This window comes from Pongo abelii, chromosome 7, assembly GCF_028885655.2.
Source record: "Pongo abelii isolate AG06213 chromosome 7, NHGRI_mPonAbe1-v2.0_pri, whole genome shotgun sequence".
NCBI classification, from domain to species: Eukaryota; Metazoa; Chordata; class Mammalia; order Primates; family Hominidae; genus Pongo; species Pongo abelii.
In genome coordinates this window covers 121630936-121656852 of record NC_071992.2, presented here as the reverse complement: position 1 = coordinate 121656852, position 25917 = coordinate 121630936, and the positions used below count along the sequence as shown (strand labels likewise).

Below are 25917 nucleotides of genomic sequence, written 5' to 3'. Positions count from 1 at the left end.
AGGTGGAACATGGTTTGGACTTCTACAAGAATCTTTGTAGTGAAAACCATTTGTTTTGAAAACTTAGAGAGTGTGCAGGAAGTTATTCACTCAAGCTAAATCATACTAGAATTTCTGTCATTATTTCAATGGTGCCTAGAATAGGCCCTTGGACATAAAAGACATTCAAAAATGGTTAAATTAACTAAATGCATGTTTAAATTCGTGAGAACCTTGCAAAATCAGAACTTTGAAGACTGTCATAGCATGATTTTGAGATTGCTGTACAGTCGTCTACGTGATTTGAAATTGCTGTGGTCTTAGAAACAACAAAGAAATTAGCATAAACTATTGCTACCACTGCTGTTTTAGTGTTTGAATAATCTCTTTAAAATCAAGCCAAAGAATGGGAAAAAAATTTGCTGATAAACATGTACACAAATTTGCAAAGAAAGGCAACAATCTGTAACCTTGGCTTAGTAAATGGCATCTTCCAAAATTTTGTTGATTGTACAATTGGGAATTGAAGTCAACAAGCTTAAGACTGAATCCCAGCTTCATCATTTTAACTTACTTAACCCACCGAAACCTAAATTTATTCATCTGTAAAATGGGAAAAGCACTATTTAGATATCATGAATTTGTTGTATTGTAAGCAAGAAAATGTACGTAAAGTGATTAGAACAGTGTCTAGAATAGAACAAAGATTAATAAATAATAATTGCTATTATTAGTATTAATAATATCATCATTTTCATCTTTATACTAGCATTGTATAAAAGACTTTCACTAAAATAAAAGTATCATGTGCCCAAGAAAAAAATCCAATGATATGCTCCCGTACAGGCTTCAGGTCTCCAATTCTGTGACACAGATCTCTGCAAATATTCTGTGGGTTCAAAGTGACTGAATGAGACTTGTAGAAGTCTTTGCTATAAATATGATATCACTATATGCTTCATACCAACATGGAGGCCTGGCTTCATTTTCTCTCAGTGTGTACTGACTTATGACCACAAGGACTGCTTGTACGATAATCAGCAACATAATATTGATCATAACCTCTGCAATCATGTAAATGGGTGCTTCACAAAAATCCTGCACGGTAGCCATTGCTATTCCATTTTCACAGCTGAGAAAATCAAGATTAGAGTGGGCAAGTGATTTGTCTAAGGTTACACATGAAATACAGATTTTTATAATAATATTGTGGCTTCGCATATAAAGAAATATTATGTTGTTGAGGTGAGAGTGAGGGTTAGCAGATACTTTTTCACTCTCTTGATTGACAGTGTTTATTCTCTTAATCTGGAGACCTAGAGAATGTGGCTACTTTGAAATAACAACTACAAGAAAATTGAAAAATTAAATAATGTAATTATCCCCGATTTGAAGCTGAGTGATTAAACCCACATGAAAGATGCTAAAGGTGTAATTTTAAATACCCTCAAAACATAAAATTCTAAGTACACTATTTGTTTTTCATATGAAAAGGTCACCATACTTTGCAAACAGTAGATAGCATATAATAAGGTAAGGTAAAGAAGTAGATCATCAGTGCTCAACAGACAGTGGATTTTAGGAGTAAGTGGGCAGGCCTTTGCTCACCCTACTCTCCAGCAGAGCTCCTTTTAACTTCAGCATTATGCTTTTTAGTATTTTTCCATTGAGATAAGTAAATTAGAATTATCTGGAGTCTGTTGAGAGTAATGGCAAAAAACAGACGACCCAACAGGTCTGGTCCATCAATGTCTGGATGACCTAATTACTTTCTGGAATGACAAGGGGTAGGTGAGGCAGGAACAATGTACATCAGATTCGAATGTTAATGCCAACTACTATACTTTTAAAAATTTTTATAAAACAAGATGATGGCAACCTGTCAAAAAGCACTAAGTGATATAATACAATTTTATTTTATAATAATTATTTGATGGACACTCTGACAAGAAGAGATTTATAGTCATATTTACTTTTGTTACTAGCCTACATTTAGGAATACTTTAGGAAGCAAGCATGCCTCCTAGATGGTAATAGTTAAACATTAAATGGGCCTATTTTCACACCATAAGAAAACACTATCAAAAATCTCAGTCAAGGCATTTTTGCAAAATGTCACACATCTGCAATTTATCTTCTATTTGTAAATAGATACTGATATGTTCTCAGACAGCCAGGTCCTATAATAATGATTTGGCATTGAGTTTATAAGTAGTTTAGGATTTTAGGAAAAAAAACAAATAAATACAATTGTGGCATCAGGAATTTAATTTTCATCGTCCATGAGAGCTTTTTAGACTTTAGGAAATAATATGTGATACCTGGGAGCATGGATTTTGGCCCAACAAGCAACCACTCTTTTGTGGCAGCATATCCTTGGTTTTATTTAGGGAACTACCTCTCCTCCATTTCAGTGGCTCATGCAGGGTTAATTTTACTTTTAGGCCCCAGGCTGACTATGGCCTGCCTAGGAGAGTCATAGTGATTAATTGGTTCAGGGAATGGTATGTGATGTGCTCTAATCACAAAATCCAGAAAAGCTCTCTTTTCACCGAAGTTGCTATGCTGGTGGAATAAGTCTGGAGCTTGCCACTACTTATCTGAAATGATGCCCACACAAGAAAGAAGAGCCAGACGATAGAGAGGGAGAGTTTGGGGACAAAGTTCGAGCAACTGAATCAAGCAGTTCCTGACATCCAGAATATCCCTGGACTCTCAGTTGTATGAGCAGATGAACCCATCTACCCCAAAACACACACACACACACAATTTTTTGGCAGAAGCTAATTTCAGTTAGAATTCTATGACTTGAAAACAAAAGAGGCCCAATTAATAAATAATATAGGCATTATGAAAATGCCACAAACATTGTGGAGGTTCAAGTTAACACTTGTTAACCCTTCCATCTTCAAAACGCTTTTGCTTTGAGGAGTCTTATCATATACACAGATTGTGGAGACAGACGACTCCTGAGTCCAGCATGTTTGGATACGAGTAGGAGTGCCTCCTGGGATCATATTTTCCATGATCCAAACAATCCCTAGTAAAATCCCAGAATATTAAGGTATTGACACAACTTTGGGACATGCTCTGGGTGAGCTGTCTCCTCCCTCTAAAAGCACTCTAAATACTAGAAATTAGTTCCAGGCCTCTGAACCCCAGGTAGAAGATCAAAGATTCTGGAGCAAAGTAGAGAAATAAAAATATATGTTGAAATGCAAATGATCAGGGTTTTTTGCTTTTGCTTTTTACTGCATAATTCTAGATCATTAATAGCAGTATCCATTGTGAGTTTTCAAGAGGGCTACGATAAATGATATTTGGTCATGGGGCTTTTTCTTTAATCTTAGGGTTCCATGAAATGCGTTTTGGGAAATGCCACACTTTAATATATATATTTTGTGATTTCTAGGGATAAAAGCCCGAGTGGTTTTGATTGTTACTCATCATTTAACAGTGGCAAAGGGAAAGGCAGAGTCAGGTAGTTCAAGGAGCACAGAATTTGGAGCTGTCAAGACGTAGATTGAATTTAGCTCTATTGTTAGCTCTCTATGATCACAGGCAATCATGCCACCTCTCTAAGTCATAGGTGTAAAATGAGAAAATAGTATCTATTTCATTGAGTTGTTTTGAAGCTTAATGCAGACAGAACATATTCTAGTATGCATTGCTCCAACCCTAAGTTGGACAAATGTATGCTTGAATCCCACTCAATCACTTATTAGCCATGTGACCATGGCAAATTATTTACCCTACTTAAGTCTTTTATCTACCTTTGTAAAGTGGGGTAGTATGTTGATTATCTCATAGGAGCTATTAAATAAGGATTAAGCTTTAAAAAGCATATACAGTAGTTATTACAGTTCTGGCATTTGAACTGCAAAAACAATTGTTCTTGTAAGTTGAACGATGCCAAATTACCCTTTACAGGTTAAAACGTTATTGAATAGCAGCAGTTCATACAGTTCATCATCACAGTATGTGAAATGTCTATTTCAGTGTCTGGCAACCATTCATCATTTGTTTATCTGGTCAACCAATCTATATTTACTTAGTGCTTTTCTTGTACAGGTAGCATGCCAGACCAGGAACAGAAAGGTGACTAAGACACAATTTGTGCCCTCAGTAAATATAGAGTAGATTGAAGAGGCAGGCAATCACAGCTAAACTTTTTTACTTACTCCTTTTTGGACACATAAACTGTATATTCATGATCATGAAACAAGGTAATAGAGAGCAATGAGAGAAGCGCATACAATTTGGCATGCGAGCATCAAGAAGAGAATTCAAGGTGTCCCCAATAAATGGTGGCTATTATCATCAATGTACAAGGTTAGCACATAGTTGGACTCAATGCATGCTTTACCAGTTAATTAATGAATTAATAAGCTTCTATTAATTACTCTAAGTTGTTTATTGCAAAAAGATATAAGGTATAGCCAACCATAAACATATAAGGTTGCTCAAGTTAGCATACTCCACTAAATATAGAATTCCAATTCTGTTATACAGGTTCGGCATCCCTAATCAGAAAATCCAAAATCTTTCAGATGGTTCCAAAATCCAAAACCTTTTGATCACCAACATGATGCCGCAAGTGAAAAATCCCACAACTGACCTCATGCAATGGGTGGCAGTCAAAACTTAGTTTCATGCACAAAATTATAAAAATATTGTATAGAATTACCATTAGGTTATGTATAATTTGTGTTTATGAAACAAATGACTTTCACATTTAGACTTGTGTCTCATTTCCAAGATATCTCATATGTACATGCAAATATTCCAATCTGAAAAAAAATCTGAAATCTGAAACACTCTGGTCCCAAGCAATTTGGATAAGGGATACTCAAAATATATAACAATTATCTCTACTAAAAGAATAGCTGATTTAAAAATGCAATGAATTTGAATCATAAATGGGGACCAGGTATTGCCATGTTTCCCCCATACTATATTGATACAATGAAGAAAAAATATTGTACAACGGAAATTTGTCCCCAAAAAGTGGTCCTACATTCCAAGGTATCTTGTATTCTGAATGTCGGCATTGGTAAACTGATTCCCTATACTATTTCTTTTCACTTTGGTAGATTATATTGGCATATCCTGAGAAAATCTCACATCCCTTTTAGCTGAAAGCTCCCACCAGCATACCACAGGTATTTCACGTTAGAAAATTAGTGGGTATGGGACCAGTAATTATAGAAGGAAAAAAGTATAATCAGATCCTGGTGTGCAGATTTTTTTTTTTTTTTAGCTTGCAAATTCCCTCTTTCCGGTGTTTTGACTTTCAAAGGCTTATGGTAGTTTAGAGGCAATCCTCTTATAAGTGTACAAATTGTAATGATTATAGGAACAAGTTGTAATTGTTTCTAGCAAGTTTTTAAGTCTTTGATGTTATGATTAGTGTTTTATATGTTAATATATTGATAGGGGTGCTTATTTGCTTGTTCCCTTGTATGCTTTTATGGTTTCTAGGTTCAATGTGCAAATACATCTTTGATCTCAGTAGGTCTATTTGGTTTAAAAAGAAAGCCAAGAGAAATTAAGCATGAGAAGCATAAGGTTTTGTAATATTTATGAAGAAGTGAGATTAGGGATTTTACTGTAAGAGTACAGAGCTAGGACCAAGACTTGAATGTGGAGAAAAGTGCCCCAAAACTACACCACACGTGAGGAAGGTCCTGTGCTGTGGACAGCCAGCCCCATGATGTGCCATCATGGAGCTGCCGCTCCTTTGTAGCCAGGGTGCAGCTACATGACACAGTCTGGGTTGATGTCACACTGAGCAAATCAAAGGCAATGCCCTGCAAGTCATCAGCTTCCTCTTTAGAGTTTGCCTCCTGCCCTTCAGAAATCACCATGGGGAAGAATTCTGTCTTTGCAAAGGTTTCATTTCCAGCTATCCTCTCATCATGCATGACTTCAGGAAACTGGCTAGAATGTAGCGCCTCTTGGACCATGCACCTTGACACAAATTGTTAAATTTAGAAGGATTTTACTTTTTGATAGATAATGTCTAAAAGGAGAAATTGGAGTTTCATCAAACCTGGCTATCAAAGATACTAACAGCAAGAGAAAGATATTAGTCAAGCCACTCAAATACAGGGTTAGGTAAATGTATAAGGCACTAAGTAAATTAACGGTATGTCACTTTTTGTTTCATGTTGTACAGAAAAAAAAAAAAAAAAAAAACAGGTGGCTTTACTGAAAATACACATTAGAGGAACTCAAATGGGAAAAAAGGAAGAGGATCAAATTATACTTTGTACTTCCATTCCAGCTCTTCTGGTGCTGTTTTGCAATGCTCAGGTTTTAATACTTCCAAAGAGAGAGGGAAACGATCTTGCATTTACCTTTGCTGTACACAATGCAGTTGTTTTTGTTGTCTTCCACTCCTTGCCAAGTCACATCCAGCAACCACTTGGGACCAGCAGTCAGCACCATTGGGACCTGAGCCTTTGTCTTCTGTAGAAAGAATGATAACAAACAGATGCCATTTGCTTCCGTTGATTAAAAAACTTGAATAATAACTGTACTAATCATTTTATTTTTACAAACAACTAAATCTCCCAAACCATAATCCAAGTCCTTATTCCCCTGTCTCATGATATCTTTTTGAGACGACAGAAGCTGTAAAGCTTTACTGCTTTCACTAATCTGAATGGTAGAAATATTATCAAGGTTTTTTTTTCCTAAATGATACTGAATCAGATCTCCAAGATTAGACAGATCTCTTGTGGCTCTGAATTATAAAGAGAATGCAGATGACTTTCATTGCAAAGAGCAGAGTGTTTAGAAGTGAACTTTAGACACATTGTACTTTACTATCAACAGGATCTCACTATTTCCTGAAACAGACAGGAAAGAATTTAAAGAATCAGGATCCATTTCAAAGCTCTGTCCTGAGCAACATTTATATTAGAGTAAGAACTTATTCTGAATGAATAATGAAATCTACCCAACCCCCTAAGTGTGGATATGTAGTCTCACTGTAACTGAAATAATAATAATGCTAATGATGCACCATACATTGTCTCCAGAAAGACTGTAAAAGAGGAATCGTGAATCAATTCAAATGCAGAGCAACTAAAGCATGACATCCCTTGCTCTGAGAACCACAGAAGCACAGAGACGAGTGCTATAATTCTAACAAAGTATTTTTAGTGTACATGTTAAATAGAAGGCTCAAAATAGTCACAATTTTTGGCTGTTTGGCATCCAAATTATTTATCTGTAAAACTCCGTGGATAAATTTACATGGCTGGAAATAAACTGGGGAGGAAATAAGTATGTCTCAGCAAGACTGTGTTTCCCGATGAGTCACAGTGAACTGGCATTCACTTTTATCATTCTCCAGTCCATGTTCTGTATATCAAACATCATAAAACCACAACACAGAGCACAATACAAGGGTCTCAAGGTAATTTTTGAACTGAATTTTCACCTAGATATGATCCTGCCAAAGAGATCTCAGCCCATTCTGGGACTTTTCCACATGATGCATGCTATCACAAATTTCCCAAACTGGCCTTAACAAGTATTCACTTGAGGAGTTCCACGTAATCTGGTGATTTCAAAACTTTCAGGAATCTGGAAAACCCATTTCACCTGCCTCATGACAACAATGATGGCACATAAAACACTGATCCATTGTTAACTGCAAAGCCATACTGAAAACTATGCATAAAATGAATGTTGACCCATTTATTAAAATATCAATTATATTATAAATGTTAAAACTACCATAAAATATACCGTTTAATGGAAAAATCAACCATGATGGATTTAAAAAGAAGTCTGAAAAAAAACTACTTCAAATATTAAAACAAAGAGTATAAACTATAACTAAATCAAGTATAACAAATTCTAATACATTAATCTTTAATATTTATATTTTGATTCATCGTGGAGTCTTAATTTTTCAACTATGTATCTTAATAGTTGGCAAAGACAACCATGAAGCAGTTCTCTAAAAGCCTTGTGAAAAAGATGTAATTTTATATTCTACGTATATTTTAACAATATAGACAAAAATGTTATCAAGTTATCCCTATTGTTATCAGTCTGACGAACCATTATTTTGTATTTCAATTTTCAAAATAGAATTAGAGAAACAAACTTGTTCTATATGAAATGATAGTGATCCAAATCCAATTAAATATTAGATCCTAATGACGCATACTTTGCTCTCCTTTTACTATCAGACTGACAGATAAATCCATAGATCAGGATCTGGTGGTCGGGCGTGGTGGCTCACTCCTACAATCCCAGCACTTTGGGAGGCCGAAGTGGATGAATCATTTGAGGCCAGGAGTTTGAGAACAGACTGGCCGACATAGTGAAATCCCGTCTCTACTAAAAATACACAAATTACCCAGGTGTGATGGTGCATGCCCGTAATCCCAGCTACTTGGGCGGCTGAGGCAGGAGAATTGCTTCAACCCAGGAGGTGGAGGTTGCAGTGAGCCGAGATCGCACTACTGTACTCCAGCGTGGGCAACAGGGCTAGACTCTTGTCTCAAACAAAACAAAACAAAACCCCAAAGGATCTGCAGCTCTCCAGGCACAGGCAGAACAAGTCGGAGGAGGGAGTCCACCATTTCAGGAAGCCTATGCAGGGGGCACTCAGTGACTTATTTGTAACATCCACTCTTTTCTGATTTTACATAATCGATTTCAAAACAGGCACCTGGACTATTTTTCCCAGATTATCTTATTTCATGAAACATAATTATTTTAAATTATTTAATCAACCTGTTTCATAGTTCTTAAAAATCCTATGAATTTCGACACAGTAAATTAGCTTTTATAATAATTTCATAGATAATATTAAAAACAGATAGCGATCACTTACATTCTTTAGAGAATCTTTTAGTATAAAGTAAATCAATTGATTTTCCAAAACCATAATCTTCCATTCATTTCACAAATAAGCAAACTCAATCCTGTGCCTTGTGCTAGGAATATAAGTAGGTCTTTTTTGGTGAAGGATACAGATACATTAAAAACGTTTAATATAATGTGAAAAGTACCATGGTAGGAAATACTAAGACATGTGTCAATTGTTTTGGGGTCAATGAGGAAAAGAGAAAAACTCCCATCCTTTGGAGTCTGGGGACACCTCATAGAAGAGGCAACATTCGGGCAGGATTTTAAAGGATAAACAGGAAGAATGTGCAGTTGCTGGAAACAGTGTGGGCAAAGGCTGAACAGTCTATAACAAAGTCAAGTGTGCAGGAAATGGGAGTTCTGGGACTGTGGTTAAAGTTCTTATGAAGTCTTTAGCACTCTTTTTGCTATGTAGAAAGCACCAGAAAAGTATTATCTATCATAATCATCATTAATATTATTGTTATTGATAAATGGAAAGAACATAATAGCATATGTATCTGGCAGGGCAGGTTATCAACAGATTTTAAAAGACCTTGATGTATTAGGTAAAACTTTTTGTGCTTTATTCTGTAAGCAGAAGGAAGCCAATGAAGATTTTTTAGGGAGATGGAATAAGGGTACTACTGTTTAGGCTACTTGTGCAAGGATTTTGTTAGGCACTTCCCTTACTTACCTAGTCCTCATGTATATTTTCAGATAAGAAAATTGCAACTGAAAAATTAAATAATATCCCTTAGGTCAAATTGCTGGTAGGTGGCAAAGGACACAACCAGTATTTATATTAGCTTTGTTTCGAAATATTACCACCCCTAGGGTGAACAACCATCCTGGTTTTGCTGGAACTGAAAGGTTTCCCAGGAGGCTGTACTTTCAATGCTAAAATTAAAAAGTCTTGGGCAAATTAGGATGAGTTTTTCCACATCCCTATCCCTCCAACCACTACTACTACTACTAAAACAATATTAATGGTGTACTTGTTGGCTATTGAGGTAAGCATTTCACTTGAATGGTCTTTTTTGATTTTTACAACTTCAGAAGTTAGGTACTAACATTTTCTCCATTTTCTACATAAGCAAATTAAGGATTAGACGAACTGATATTGTGAGTAAAATATAAAAGTAATCAAATCATGTATTTCCTAATGGTAAGTTAGGCATTATATATTTTAAAACTCTGGCAAACACTTATTTTTCCTGGGTACAAGTAGAATTGGATTTATTAAAAAATTGAGAAAACAATTTATTTTAGTCCAAATCAATAAGGCAGAAGAAAAAAATGGAGCAAAGACTTGCTGAAAGCTATACCCAAGCTGTAAAGTAAATAATAAGTAGAGAAAAAATCTCAAGGGACCTGTTATTACAGCTTTGAGGAGGTAAGTCAATTTCTTTCTGAAGAAGTCAACTTTTGTAGAGATTGACTGACTTCAAAGAAGATTATCAAGTGTGAGAAGGACGGAGTTAGCCAGGATTATATGAAATCTACACTCCAGGAAAATCCATGAATAGAAAATAACAATAATATCCACATTGATCATTAGGTTCACTTCCCATGTCTCCAACATAAGAATTCATAAAATTATAGAATGCTAAGAGCTAGAAGCTACTTTAAAGTTCATTGAGTTTAATTCTCAGATATCACAAACAAGGAAAGTCAGGCCAAAATTTTTATCTCATACTCTACAATGGGTACAACTGGCACAACATTTTGGGAAAAGAGAACAGATATAAAAGGTGTGGTAGGCAGGAAAATGGTCTCCCAAAGATGGCTATTCCCTAATCCCCCGGAACCTGTGCATATGCTACCTTACTTGACAAAAGGTATTTCAGAGAGGTGATTAAGTTTTTGTACCATGAGATGGTGAGATTATCCTAGATTATCCAGATGGGCCCAGTCTAATCACATAAATCTTTAGAATTAGAAGTGAAAGGCAAGAGTAAATCCAAGAGATTCAACATGAAAAAGATGCCATCTACTTTTGCTACCTTTAAAGATGTGGGACTGAGAGCAGAAACTAAATAATGTAGTGGTGTCTAAAAACTGGGAATGGCCTCCAGTTTACAGGAAGGAAGAAACAGGAACTTCAGCTCTACAACATCAAGGTACCAAATGTTGCCAACAATCTGCATGAATGAGCACGAAATGGATTCTCTCCTAGAACCTCCAGAAAGGAATGCATCAGGAAGACTGACACCTTGATTTTAGTCTGGCAAAATCTGTACTCATATTTCTGTTCTACAGGATATGAGATAATAAATTTCTGTTGTTTTAAGCCCTCAAGTCTATGGTAGTGTGTTTCAGCAGCAATAGAAAGCTAACACAAAAGATATCCACATCTATTGATTACAGTTAAAACAAAAATAACTAAATTTCTTATCAAATGTGCTCAAAAGTGTGAAATAGCTTCCCCTTAGTTGAAATAATACCAAATATACCTTGTTATTCCACAATCATTGATCATTTATTTATAAGTCATTATGAAGCAGGATATTTCCCTGACCCCTTCACAGGACTCGTGACAGAGGTGCCCCATTTACTCAGCCTGCTGCTCTCATTTCCTTGTGGGAGGGAGCACACGAGCAAACAAGTATGGAAACTGGAGTGAACAAGCGCTGGAACCAGTCAGCCGCTTCAGTGCCAGTGGGACCAAACTCCATTCACTTGGACCCGTTGTGTTCCACCTCTTGCAGGAGGGAGTGCGCAGGTGAGCGGGTGCAGGAAGCAGCCAGATGCTTTAGTGCTGGCAGGAGTGAACTCCATGCAGGCCCCACAGCAGCATACAGGCAGGGGTGACTGTGACTCCCAAAGCCCCAGAGGGCTTGTTACAGTGCTATTTCAGCTTTGCTGTCCGTGGTCAGCTTAACTGTTAACAGCTCAGTGGGTCCTTTGCTTTTTCATGTGAGGTGGCTACTCTCCGCCAGTGAGGGCAAAGGGCCGGTGTGACAGCCTTTTGTATCCTCACTCGTGGCTCCCAAGCTCTTGTCTGGTGTCTGGGAAAAATGGGGTTGCATGAACAAATTGAAGGATGGTAAATGTGGGGGATTTTATTGTCTATGAAAGTGGCTCTCAGTGGGAAGGGGAGCTGAAAAGGGGACGGGGTGGGTAGGCAATCTTCCCCTGAAGTCCGATCGTCTCTGGCCAGATTCTTCTCCAAAGCTGCACCATCAAACCATCCCTCTGAAGTCAAGCTGCTTCTCTCCAACATCCAGCCATAGTCCTGTCTACCAGCTGAGGCTGGGGTTTTTACACCTACACAGGATGGGACAGTGTAGGTGGTTTAGGAAAAGGCAACATTTGAGTGGGAAAACAGGAATAGAAGTTCTCACTTTGGGCCACAGTTTCAGGCTTTTTGGCTTGAGGGTGAGGTTTTTGCCAGTGACCCACCCTTTTCTGCCTAGAATTTCTCTGCCTCCTGTTCCCATCAATTAGAGATACTGTGTTCTTGCTTTAAAATACAAGCAAATACACAATGGTGACTGTAATAATTCCTGCTTATATAATCAGTTATGTCATATCCTGAATCATCATTGACTTTACAGTTGAAGTATAACAAAAGGACATTATTGTTTTTGGAGTCACATTATCTAGGTTTGAATCCTGACACATGCCACTGGTAGCATCTATGACTAGAAAACCACTTAAGTGTTCTGAACTTCAGAGTGGACATCAGCACAGTGGGGCTAATTTTTATTTCAGAGGCTTTTGAATGAAGTAACTAGCAAAGTACCTAGTACTCTACAAATGCACATCAAACTTTTGCCGAATAGCTGCATTAATAAATGAAATAAAACACACAAAAAAGCATTTACTGAATCCCACTATTTCTCAGGCTCTGGTCATATTTGTGGTGATTAGCATAGATGTCCAGACAAAAACTCTTTATTATCTAACTGAAAGGTTGTGATAGTCATTATGGCTACTGATCAGTTAGTTTCAACTCGTCACTTTCCAGATCTCTTTTAAAGTTGGATCTGGCCACATGGCTTTGCTTGACCAATGAAATTGAAGAAGTGGCTTGTGTCACTCCTACACAGAACCCGTAAGATCCAATGGCCAATTCACTATTATGCCTTGCTCTTGCCGAAGCAATCATGGAAACAAAGAGGTGGACTGGCAACCACAGTGGTCAGGGAGTATGAGAAAGAAATGAACTTTTTCATGTACAAAGCTGTTGTAGTATTAGGGTTGCATACAGCCTCAGCAAAACCTAGCTTATTCTCACTTATACAAAGTTTTTCTCGATTTTTGCATTTTGAAATATTGAATTTTTACAGGTTCAAGTTTGTATTTTGTCTGTAACTAGGCAGTCTTTTTCAGTAATAAATCAATTCAAGGTACATAACAATAGCCTTAAATTTCACTTAAACTGGAATGTCTTCTTTTTTAAAAAAAAAGAAATCTTGTGCACTTTTGAGGCTCCACATTGTACATTTTAAAATTCTGCACTCCTGGACACGGTTTGAACCCAGAGTTTCACGTTTAGACAGCCCACAACTAGACAAACTTGACAAGGACAAAATGGGTCAAAAGTGTCATTTCTTAGGAATAATTAAAATCATCTAATGTGGATGAGAGAGGTCAGACTAGCATCCACTTCTCACTAACCTTTAGAGTTACTGGACCGACAAAGGAGGAAGCCTTCAATAAATGTTTATAGTCAAGCCAAAAGGTTAATGGAGATAAAAGTAGACAGCCCAAAGGTAAATAATAGAGGACTAACCCAAGAAACTGGTGACATAATGTCCCAGGGATTCCAAATTTTGCTGGAAAAAAAAGATATTGAGGATTTCCAAAAGGAGGGTTAGAAAGAGCTGAAAGTCATAGGAAAATCTTCCCATGAGATGAGCTTATTTTTACATTACATCCCTTTAACAGAAGTAGAAGTGTTATCTGATTAAAAAATTGGCCTCCATTGACTTTAGTTTAGGAAATACAACAAAAATACCATTAGAGAATCTCATGCCAATGCCGTGAGATATAGTTTCATGCTGCTGAAAATGCTTTTGGTGTGTGGCTTCCTTAACTGGGTAACAGATCAAAAGCACTGAGGCCTGTTTGGCTAAATACTGCTCTTTTAACAATTCATAGCTGTTTATATTCTCTCAGCTCCAAAGCGTATTTGACAACAGGCCTAGAGGATTTTTAAAATTACTATAGACATTACATTTATATTGTGAGAACCAGAAACACACACACACATACACACACATGCACATACATTTCCTTGCCCTTAGGAATTGTACACCACCACCACTGCCAACCTCCCCTAACTCAATTATTCCCTAGATTTAAATGAAAAAATGGTGCTGTACGTGATTTGACCTTGTACAACCACACAAAATTTTACACAGTAAAAGTTTCAGTTAATGTATCCAAGCAGTTCTCCACACTGGAATTCAATTCAAATTCAATCTGACAGTCAGGAAAATATTGTATCACTCTCCTTTTAACTATGTGAAATCTCCAGGGACAGTGAATTGAATTTGAAAATTTCCCTCACCAACAGCTATGGGGGCATAACAATTTAAAATCTTGGACTACTTAAGACTGGGGAAAATATGTCCAGGAATAATTCAAGACCTCATACAATTGAATTTTCAGTAATCCTGGCATGGTCTAGAGTCTCAACATTATTAATGTGACTGGAACTATACAACTTTTAGTATGATAATTTCCACCCAACAAAATAGTGCTTTTTAGTAAATGTCATTTAGTAAGTTAAACTTTTGAAAGTTAAACCAAATGAAAGTTTTCACTTGATGCTATTGAGGCAAAAGGCCTTTCTTTCTTTCTTTCCTTCCTTCCCTCCGTCCCTCCCTCCCTCCCTCCCTCCTTCTTCCTTCCTTCCTTCTTTCCTTCCTTTCTTTATTTCTTTCTGAAAATAGAGTGTCATTTCAAACTACATAAACAAAATCATTCCATTCCATGTGATCCTGTAGGGTCAACATTATTGATGTGATATAAAAACAGGTTCTCAGGCTGGGCGTGTAATCCCAGTACTTTGGGAGACTGAGGTTGGTGGATCGCCTGAGGTCAGGAGTTCGAGACCAGCCTGGCCAACATGGTGAAACCCTGTCTCTACTAAAATTACAAAAAACATTAGTCAGGTGTGGTGGTGGGCACCTGTAATCCCAGCTACTTGGGAGGCTGAGGCAGGAGAATGCTTGAACCTGAGAGGTGGAGGTTGCAGTGAGCCAAGATCGCACCACTGCACTCCAGCCTGGGGTACAAGAGTGAAAGTACAACTGAAAAAAAAAATAGGTTCTCACAGATAACACCTGAATATTCCCCGTGACCAATTAATGTTAAGTACCAAACACAGCGAGCCATGTCACTTGTTTCAATTAAAATCTTGTGATTCTATTAAAAAATGGAGTAAAATGTCCACTGTATTAAAATGGGATGTCCTTTAAGTGAGAGTTGCAAAGTGTGCATATGTGTATATGTGATTCTATATATAAGGAGATTTCAGCAAGTAACTTAAAAAACTTCCAAACACCTATTAAAAGAACCTATCTTATTTGTGTTTATTATTTGGGAAATAACAAAACTCAACTTCTTAAAACATTATCAAAGTTGCTTTGCTTGAAAAAAATTATATGCCATACCTACTTTCAAAATTGAAGCTCAACGATATTAAGAATACTCCTAAATTAGAAAATATGTGAAAAGGACAAATGGGAAAGACATTAGCAACATCCTATAACGAGAACCACCATATTATATAATTAGGTACAGAATAGATTTATGAATGGAGATTCCAGGAAGATTTCATTAAATTAGAGTTTTCTTGGAGCACAGTTCTACAAAATATCCTGTAAGAACAGCATGAGAGTGAAATTCCAGAGAACTTCTGCTAACAAATGTCTTCGAGTAGAATGTGGTATGTGGGATCTCAAATATGATAAGAGACTTTTCAAAAACAAAATGAGTGTGAAATAAAATGATAGAATTCTTGGCTATTATGTCCATACTCCTTATGTCAGACAGTTTTATCTCTATGAACCAAAAATTTAAATAATCATTATCTCTGAGGTATATTTGCTTTTAGTTCTCAAATTGTTGGAACATATTATCTTAACATGAGTCACTGCTTGAATATAGGAATTTCAGCATAAGAAGTAATGATCCTGTTAGAAGAGAAAATACAAATAGTTCTACAGATATGGGCTATTAAAAACAATCTGTTTGCTTCCAAATATCATTTCATGATATTTTTAAAAATAATATAAAATTATTCTTCAAGATTACTCACTCCAAAGATATAGATATTTCATTTTCAAATGGGAAGAATCTCTAGATGAATATAAACATCTAAGCTATTCAGATATTTATTATACTTTCATTTTCCAGAAAGAATAGACTCATTTCTCTTTCCCTTTTGCCAACTTCACTCCCACAGCCTCATCTGTTCCCCACATACATTTGGCTCTGAAGAGGAACTACTCCCTCCAAACTGGCAATCATTAACTTCAACCTTTTATTTTATACAGCTCTGAAAGTCACAGGGTGTTTAAGGAGTGTTGTTTTGCTCCTGGCAGAATTTCTGGGCTTGCACCTAGTGCAATGTGCAAAAAGTGTGTCAGCACTGAATCTCTGGGAAGAGAAAAGTAAATTGTTCTTGAGTACCCCTTCTTATGTAAAGCTGTCACATAAACCTGTGGCAGGGTTCAGGGATCCAGAGAGCTGTGGTACCAGCTGTGTGACCTGGGGCCAGTCACTTAACCTCTGAAGGTCTCAGCTTCCTTCTCTGTTAAGATGATCTCATATTTACTACAGCTTCATAACGATATTATTATAAGACTTTTTACTGTGGAATTCCCATCAAATCTCACTCAAATTCTGAGTATGGAGAAGAAAATATATAGGAAAGCTCAACACATTGAGCTTATACTTACTTAAGGAAGCTTTACTATTTGCATTGGCCAATTGCTAAATGAAGCCATTTTAACTTACTACATTTTGATATTTTAACTCTTTTAGAGAAAGTGATGTGATTAAAATAAAAACGCTAGCCTGAAGAATAAAAGGAGTATCTAATAGAGGTACATACTAACTCAACTGTGAATGCCCTGTTTAAACCACTATAAAAAAAATACAGTGGTCAATTCTGTTCATCAGTCCGTACTTCAGAATTACCCAAAGGTATTCTGTGGAAGAGCGAAAACACTACCCCGCACAAAGTCATCTTCAGACGCTAAGATGTGTCCATCTTTCATGAATGAATCCACTGAAATATGTAATGAATCTCAGTCACCATTCAGGCTGACTGCTTTTTATTACTGTTTCAGCCAATCCTCTGCCTTTTAAAAAGAGGGCAATTCTGAATCCTGATATTAATATAGTAAATTTTAAAACCAAATATACAATTTTTCTTTTAATTATATGTTATTTTCATGATGTGTATTCTTATATCCATCTATAGACATAAACTATTAAGTTGCTTATATCTTGAACTTAAAATATACCTGTTATTACAATATTTGAAGTTAATGGAAGAAGTCTATGGCAAAACCAGAAGAATGGAAATAAGAAGGGGATCCCCCTCCAAAGGGAAAAAGTGTGTGAAATTATTAAACTATATCATAGGTGCTGTGATAACTATAGTATCTTTTGGGAAGGCAGATTTTCTGAGACAAATTATTAAAAGTCAAGTTATTGAAAGTCAGGTGCAAAAAAATAAAATCTTGGCAAAGTAGTTGGCAAAAGCGTGAAAGTGTTAGAGTAGCTGAACAAAGCTTATCTAATCTGTGAGACATTTTAGTAACAGAAATATTATAAATGTTTAAATTAAGTATCTAAAGTAAAACTTCTTCCATCAATTCAAATATTGTAATATCAGGTATATTTTCAGTTCAAAATATAAGCAAGTTAATAGTTTATGTTTATAGATGGGTATAAGAACACACATTATGAAAACAACACGTAGTTAAAAGAAAAACTGTATATTTGGTTTTAAAATTTACTACATTAATATCAGAATTCAGAGCCATAAGAGTAGTTTTCAGTTTTGTTTTTTTTTTGTTTGTTTGTTTTTTCACCAAATCAACAGATGCAGAAGGACTATACTAATTCTGCACTTTTACAGGGTAAAAGCCAAGTGCGCAAGTCACTTGTCTTCATTCTGGAGCCAGGCTGCCTCCTTGCTTTCCTTGGGAGTGACAATGAGAAAAAGACTCCAACCAAACAGATCCACTTAATATGCTCCCAACCCAAAGGACCTTTGTTCAGCATGTCTGTCAGCATGGGGCAACTAATGGAGCATGCTAAGAAGTCAGAACCAAATGAGATAAATCTTTATCAATAGTGCCCCTGGAAAATGTCTTAAATCTTGTCGTTGCTAGTTTTCTATGGGATGCTCTTTATGAAAGGCAAGATCTTTGTGCTCATTGTAAACCTGAAATTTTATATTAAAACATTTAATTTCTTAATCAGGTAGATTTTGGAGAATATTCTCAGTCATAAGAGAAAATTACATTTTAGTAACTGCTTTCTCAATTCTCTATCCTATCACATTCTTTACAAAAATAATAGAAATATGAATAAAAGCATCAATGTGTATGTTGGAAAGGATATGTAAATAATGCTAACATGACAAACTGATCAATTAAAAATTGTTGATTGGAAATACCAGCGAGTTAAATTCTACAATTAGTTGCATGTGTATTACAGTGAAGTTTGGGCCAAGTTGTTTTATTTATTTATTTATTTTTTGCTAGATAAAAAATTTTTTTTGTTTTTTTTCTAGATAAATAATATAACCTTATATATAAAATCATTCCAATTAGTAATAACTAATCAGCATTACTTTTGGATTTCTCTGTATTCTTTCTATTTTGAAAGTGTTATTTAGGTTATTCTGTTTTAAAATAATCATTTTACAGGGATGCTTTCTTTCATGTGGTGCAGCACACCAACATGGCACATGTATACCTATGTAACAAACCTGCATGTTGTGCACATGTACCCTAGAACTTAAAGTATAATAATAAAAAAAAATAATCATTTTACAATTTTAAAGAAATTAAAGATATTCATTATTTATTCAATAACATTTATAGGTTATCTACTATGTAGAATACTCAAGAACAGAGAGATGAAATATGAGTTACATTTCTTCAAGACGTTCACAACATATTAATAATAAAAATATCTAAATGGCATACACATAGATTGTCAATATTAATAATCAAGCTCATTATATTTTAAGTTTATGATTGGTACATTTGGAAAGTGCAACACATATTTGATGGTCCATGACCAAACACACATATTCAACATAGTATTGGAAGTTCTGGCCAGGGCAATCAGGCAGGAGAAAGAAATAAAGGGTATTCAATTAAGAAAAGAGGAAGTCAAATTGTCCCTGTTTGCAGATGACATGATTGTATAGTTAGAAAACCCCATAGTCTCAGCTCAAAACCTCCTTAAGCTGATAGGCAACTTCAGCAAAGTTTCAGGATACAAAATCAATGTGCAAAAATAACAAACATTCCTATACACCAATAGCAGACAAACAGAGAGCCAAATCATGACTGAACTCCCATTCACAATTGCTTCAAAGAGAATAAAATACCTAGGAATCCAACTTACAAGGGATGTGAAGGACTCTTCAAGGAGAAGTACAAACCACTGCTCAATGAAATAAAAGAGGACACAAACAAATGGAAGAACATTCCATGCTCATGGATTGGAAGAATCAATATGGTGAAAATAGCCATACTACCCAAGGTAATTTATAGATTGAATGCCATCCCCATCAAGCTACCAATGACTGTCTTCACAGAATTGGAAGAAAACTACTTTAAATTTCAAATGGAACCAAAAAAGAGCCCACACTGCCAAGACAATCTGCCAAAAGAACAAAGCTGGAGGCATCACGCTACCTGATTTCAAACTATACTACAAGGCTACAGCAACCAAAACAGCATGGTACTGGTACCAAAATAGAGACATAGACCAATGGAACAGAACAGAGCCCTCAGAAATAATACCACACGTCTACAACCTTCTGATCTTTGACAAACCTGACAAAAACAAGAAATGGGGAAAGGATTCCCTATTTAATAAATGGTACTGGGAAAACTGGCTAGCCATATGTAGAAAGCTGAAACTGGATCCCTTCCTTACACCTTATATAAAAATCAATTAAAGATGGATTAAAGACTTAAATGTTAAACCTAAAACCCTAAAAACCCTAGAAGAAAACCTAGGCAATACCATTCAGGACATAGACATGGGCAAGGACTTCATGACTAAAACACAAAAGCAATGGCAATAAAAGCCAAAATTGACAAATGGGATCTAATTAAACTAAAGAGCTTCTGCACAGCAAAAGAAATTACCATCGGAGTGAACAGACAACCTACAGAATGGGAGAACATTTTTACAATCTACCCATCTGACAAAGGGCTAATATACAGAATCTACAAAGAACTCAAACAAATTTACAAGAAAAAATCAAACAACCCCATCAAAAAGTGGGCAAAGGATATGAACAGACACTTCTCAAAAGACATTTATGCAGCCACCAGACACATGAAAAAATGCTCATCATCACTGGCCATCAGAGAAATGCAAATCAAAACCACAATGAGATACCATCTCACACCAGTTAGAATGGCAATCATTAAAAAGTCAGGAAACAACAGGTACTGGAGAGGATGTGGAGAAATAGGAACACTTTTACACTGTTGGTGGGACTGTACACTAGTTCAACCATTGTGGAAGACAGTGTGGTGATTCCTCAAGGATCTAGAACTAGAAATATCATTTGACCTAGCCATCTCATTACTGGGTATATACCCAAAGGATTATAAATCATGCTGTTATAAAGACACATGCACACATATGTTTATTGCAGCACTATTCACAAGAGCAAAGACTTGGAGCCAACTCAAATGTCCACCAATGATAGACTGGATTAAGAAAATGTGGCACATATACACCATGGAATACTATGCAGCCATAAAAAAGGATGAGTTCTTGTCCTTTGTAGGGACATGGATGAAGCTGGAAACCATCATTCTCAGCAAACTATTGCAAGGACAGAAAACCAAACACCGCATGTTCTCACTCATAGGTGGGAATTGAACAATGAGAACACTTGGACACTGGGTGGGAAACATCACACACCTGGGCCTGTTGTGGAGTGGTGGGAGGTGGGAGGGATAGCATTAGGAGATATACCTAATGTAAATGATGAGTTAATAAGTGCAGCACACCAACATGGTACACATATACCTATGTAGCAAACCTGCACGTTGTGCAGATGTACCCTAGAACTTAAAGTATGATAAAAAAAAATTTAAAAATCATAAAATAATCATTTTATAATTTTAAATAAATTAAGTATATTCATTATTTATTCAGTAACATTTATAGGTTATCTACTATGTAGAATACTCAAGAATAGAGAGATGAAATATGAGTTACATTTCTTCAAGATGTTCACAATATATTAATAAAAATATCTAAATGGCATACACATAGATTGTCAATATTAATAATCAAGCTTATTATATTTTAAGCTTATGATTGGTACATTTGGAAAGTGCAACACATATTTGATGGTCCATGACCAAACAACAACATAGTAATAGATCAGAAGCGGTTAACAGAAAGGATTTTCGTGACAAATTGAACCACAGTTTAATTTTATAGTTAATAACACTGAGGCCCTCTCCAATTTAAAATAAAAGTCTCTAAAATATGGCTTATAGTTTTTATAACTATGTTTAAAACCTAATCATAATGATCTTTTATGTGCATATTTTGATTTAATCCATGCACCTCTGCATCTATTAAACATCATTTTAATATATATTCATTTAATTTCTGACTGCTAAATGAAGTATATCTTAAAAATAAATTGAAAATATATTTTGGGAAATATAACCAAGATGAATATGTATATATCAGTTTAAGCATATATTCATTATCTCAGCATGCCTTATTCATTAATAGTAAAAAGATTGTTTAAAAATTTGTATTGGGGCCAGACTGATTGGATTTATACTGCATCACCATCACTAAATAGCTGTATAGCCTTGGGCAAGTTACTTAAGTACTCTGCATCTTACTTGCATCGTTTCCAAAATAAAATATAATAAATGCATTTATGTCATAGGGTCATTTTGGTGATTAAATGAGTTAATATATGCAATGTGCTTAAGCAGTACTGGGTATGTTATTCTATGTAAGCAAATGCTTTTGTTTCTAGTATTTCTAAAGAAATGTGTTTCCATAAAAGTACAGAATTTTCAGTAAAACAAGAACTTTAGCTGGCTAGAAAACACATTGCTCTAATATATGATCTATAATATTTTATTAAGCCATAATGAAGTACTAAAATTCTAGGTGCCACATTACTTTTTTTAAATCAATTTTTACAACAATTCTATGAAAGAGATCATTATGCCCATTTTGGAAAGATAAAAACTGAGAGTCTAAGAAGTTAAACAATTTGTCCATATTCACATTGCCAGAAATTGCCTTAGCCATGAACTGCCTTCTATTTTTCTCTTAGCAAATCTATAAGAAACAGAATTCTTTCTATGGTGTTAAAGCAATGAGAATCTCCTTAGGAATTGTGTTAAATATCAATTTTTCATGTCCATGAAAACTAGCTTAAATGATCTTCCATGAGTCAGTGGTTAGCAGTTTCTGTTTTACATTATGCATGATTCCTAGCTGCACTTTGTATAGGCTAATTACATGGTGCCTCATTAATAATCTTCAGGGTTTTTCGAGCTGTGAAATTTATAGCTTTTGTGGTGAATTATTTCTCACATTTGCACAGTTTGGGGTCTTGTAAGTCTAGTTGAGATACTAAATATCAATATCAGACATCAAGTAGGAATAAGGGGAAAAGACCGAACATAGTCTAGTTAGTGATTTTAAAATATTGAAAAACAGCGAATACTTTTTAATATTTTATTTTTATGACTGCAGGCATTTTTATACCTGTAGAGATGATTACAACATAGAATAGATTTTAAAAAGCCTATAAAAATGTTTCCAATCATAAGTAGAATTCGTGATGAGATTCAAGATGACTTTTGGTTAAAATTCACTCAATTCAGCACTGATTCACAAGAACAAATGAAGAATGGCATTATCTTGGTGCTCACCATGGTCAACAGACATTGTACAGCCTCACCATAACACAGCCTCACCACAATACAGCTTCATCACATTATACTTTGTGGTGAGGCATCGGTATGCAATCTGAGCAGGCGGTCTGTCCCACTCCTCAGAACCTCTGGATGCAACCACTTAGGGAACCTAATCTGCACTCAAATCTCGGCTCACTGACGGAGGATTCTACACTTAAAAAATATACTTCAAGCTGGGTTTAATTAGTATGTTCCTCAGATTAGATTGGTGTTGCTCACAGGTAGACTGGATCAAAATCTGACAGAGCAGTTTCACCTGCCAGCAGAAGTTCAAGTTTAAACTGGGAAGACAAAAAGAAGCCTCAGTAAAGAGCACAGGGTGGAAATAGTGCAGAGGTGAAAAAAAAAGGTAGTTATTTTGATTCAGTGGGTCTGCAACCAAATACTTCAAATATAATTTAAGTATTATTTATGGCATACTCACAAAATGCTTCCAGAATGTGATGAACATGATGAGGAAAGGACGCAGAAAACACAATTAACACAGTGGCTAAGTTCTAGAGCCACATTGCTTGAGTTTAAATCCCACATTTGCTACCCATTTATGGTGTGTTTTTTTTTTTTTTTTTTTTTTTTTTTGAGACAGAGTCTTGTTCAGTCTCCCAGGCTGGAATGCAGGGGCGTGATCTTGGCTCACTACCACCTCCACCTCCCAGGTTCAAGTGATTCTCATGCTTCAGTCTTATGAGTAGCTGGGATTACAGATGTGCACCACCACACCCAGCTAATTTTTGTATTTTTAGTAGAGACAGGATTTCACCATGTTGGCCAGGCCAGTCTCGAACTCCTGGCCCTAGGTGATTCACCCGCCTGGGCCTCCCAAAGTGCTGGGATTACAGGCATGAGGCACTGCACCCAACCTATGGTGTGGATCTTGATCAAGTAGGACAACTTCTCTGTGCATTGGTTACCTTATTATTATTATTATTGTTATACCATATGAACCTGTTGCAAATATTAAATAACGCTTATAAATCACTTAGACTTACACCTGAGACATAGTAAGTACACATTTATAATTATTATGTGTACTGATTTTGGTAAATGAGACAAAAGTTAAGAAATAATTAAATTTCTGTGAAAAGACCTATGCCTATTTAATTTATTATATCTAACTTCAACAGAATGATCAATGTGTCATAAATATAAATGTGTAAAAAAATTACTACTTTGACCAATCTTTTTACTTTGTATCTAGTAAATAGATTGTTCCTGGGGAGAAAACTTTACCACTGCTAGCACAATGAAAAGATTTTAATGGCAACTAAATGGAAATTGAATAAAATCTTCCCTTACATGATGAAAAGCTCTGTCTATTGGTTATAAAATAATACACTACTATGTTTAAGTTACTCCAGATTTTTTACGTATTGTTTTCACTAGTACTTATCAAATGTAAAAACTTGCTTGTAGGGCATTTGGGAATTCGTTTGAAAAGGCTTTGGTCATTGAGTTTCTAATTATGCTACTTCCCTTCCTTGGACTCTAAATTGGGAATGCCTTATCTAGTATAAACATTTCAGAATATGCAAAGCCTTCTTACACCATATGCTATAAAAAGCCTTAAATTTAAATACCATAATCTTAAGTACTTATTTAATTTTTTGTATGTTGCCTCATTTGTCAACTAAAATCAAACCAAGCCAAAAACAAAGCAAAATCCCCCATGACTAAGAACACCATGCCGTTTTCCTTAAGTAGTTCCTATTTCATGCTAGTTGTACATATTTTCTAAAATGATCTGGAAATTCACTAAACTTAGGTTTGGTTCTAACTTTGTCAGTAAGTGGTTAGATTACCTTTGTCAAAAATGCACGAATTCCCTGAGCCAGTTTCCTCATTTTTAGAGGAAAAGACTAGGACTCCACAATGTCTAGGGTACCTTCTGGCTCTAAGTTTTCATGTACTCTAAATAGATGAAACTCATGAAACAGACTTCTCCAGTGTTTCTCAGCCTTTTTAAATCTTTGCTTGCTTTCTTGATGTTAAAAATAAATTCATGGGCTTTAACATTTAGCAATTTGAATAAGCACAGTGACTATAAATATAAATGGCAAAAAGGTGCCTCATTCCCTAGAAGCAAAGAGTCCCTTCAATAAACACACATACACCTATGCACATTCTTCGACCGGGATTCTCCCTCATTATATTTCAGAAACAAAACACTGTCGCTAATTCACGTCAAAATGAATTTTCCCTAATTCAACTTTGCAGAAAAGTAAAACTACAAACTCAGAGTTTGCTCTGTCCTTGACATTCTTAGAGCAAAATGCTTTTATTTACTACTCTGTCTTCCATATCTTCTGAGACTGTGCACCCCAGATAAGGCAATAAACTTGAGCGTATATTTCCATTATTGTGCTATTACTGACTAACCCAAGTTCTAGTTTCTAATAGCCAAGACTATAAGAGTGTTTTTTTTCATGTTATTAAATGAGACTTGTTACTACCCTTCACAGTGCCGTAGATAGTACCCTTCCCACCATAAGCACTCAGTGAACACTTTGCAAATGTTGATAAGGGCATACCATACAAGATACATGGACCAATTTCCTTTTTGGGCCAAATCACACTATTCTACAACACATGGAAGAAAGTTTAACAGTTTTGCACTAGACTAGTTTAAGCAACCCTAAAGTAAATTCAATGATAAGGCCAGTTGATAGTAAAATCTCAAGCATGAAAAATGACACTGTCTTCATTTTTTACACATAATGTCAAGTATGGATTATAAATAAACTGGAGAATTTTCAAAACCCCTCTCACTTAATTGCTGTGAATAGACTAAACATATACAACAAAACCAAATTATCTTGTAGGTTTTCCTGTCTTAAAAGCAAAGATTTGGGGGGGAGGAGAAAGAGCA

General features: G+C 35.7%; 1 protein-coding gene across 6 annotated transcripts in view; it reads right to left on the bottom strand.

Moving 5' to 3' along the window:
* The window catches only part of ZFPM2 (zinc finger protein, FOG family member 2), a 486429-nt gene that overhangs the window by 158371 nt on the left and 302141 nt on the right, over positions 1-25917 (bottom strand). For all 6 annotated transcript variants that reach the window (XM_054518757.2, XM_009244022.4, XM_054518758.2 and 3 more), the window contains one exon: positions 6339-6450. In XM_054518757.2, the coding sequence (XP_054374732.2) occupies positions 6339-6450 (112 nt within the window). The remainder of the gene's footprint in view (positions 1-6338; positions 6451-25917) is intronic.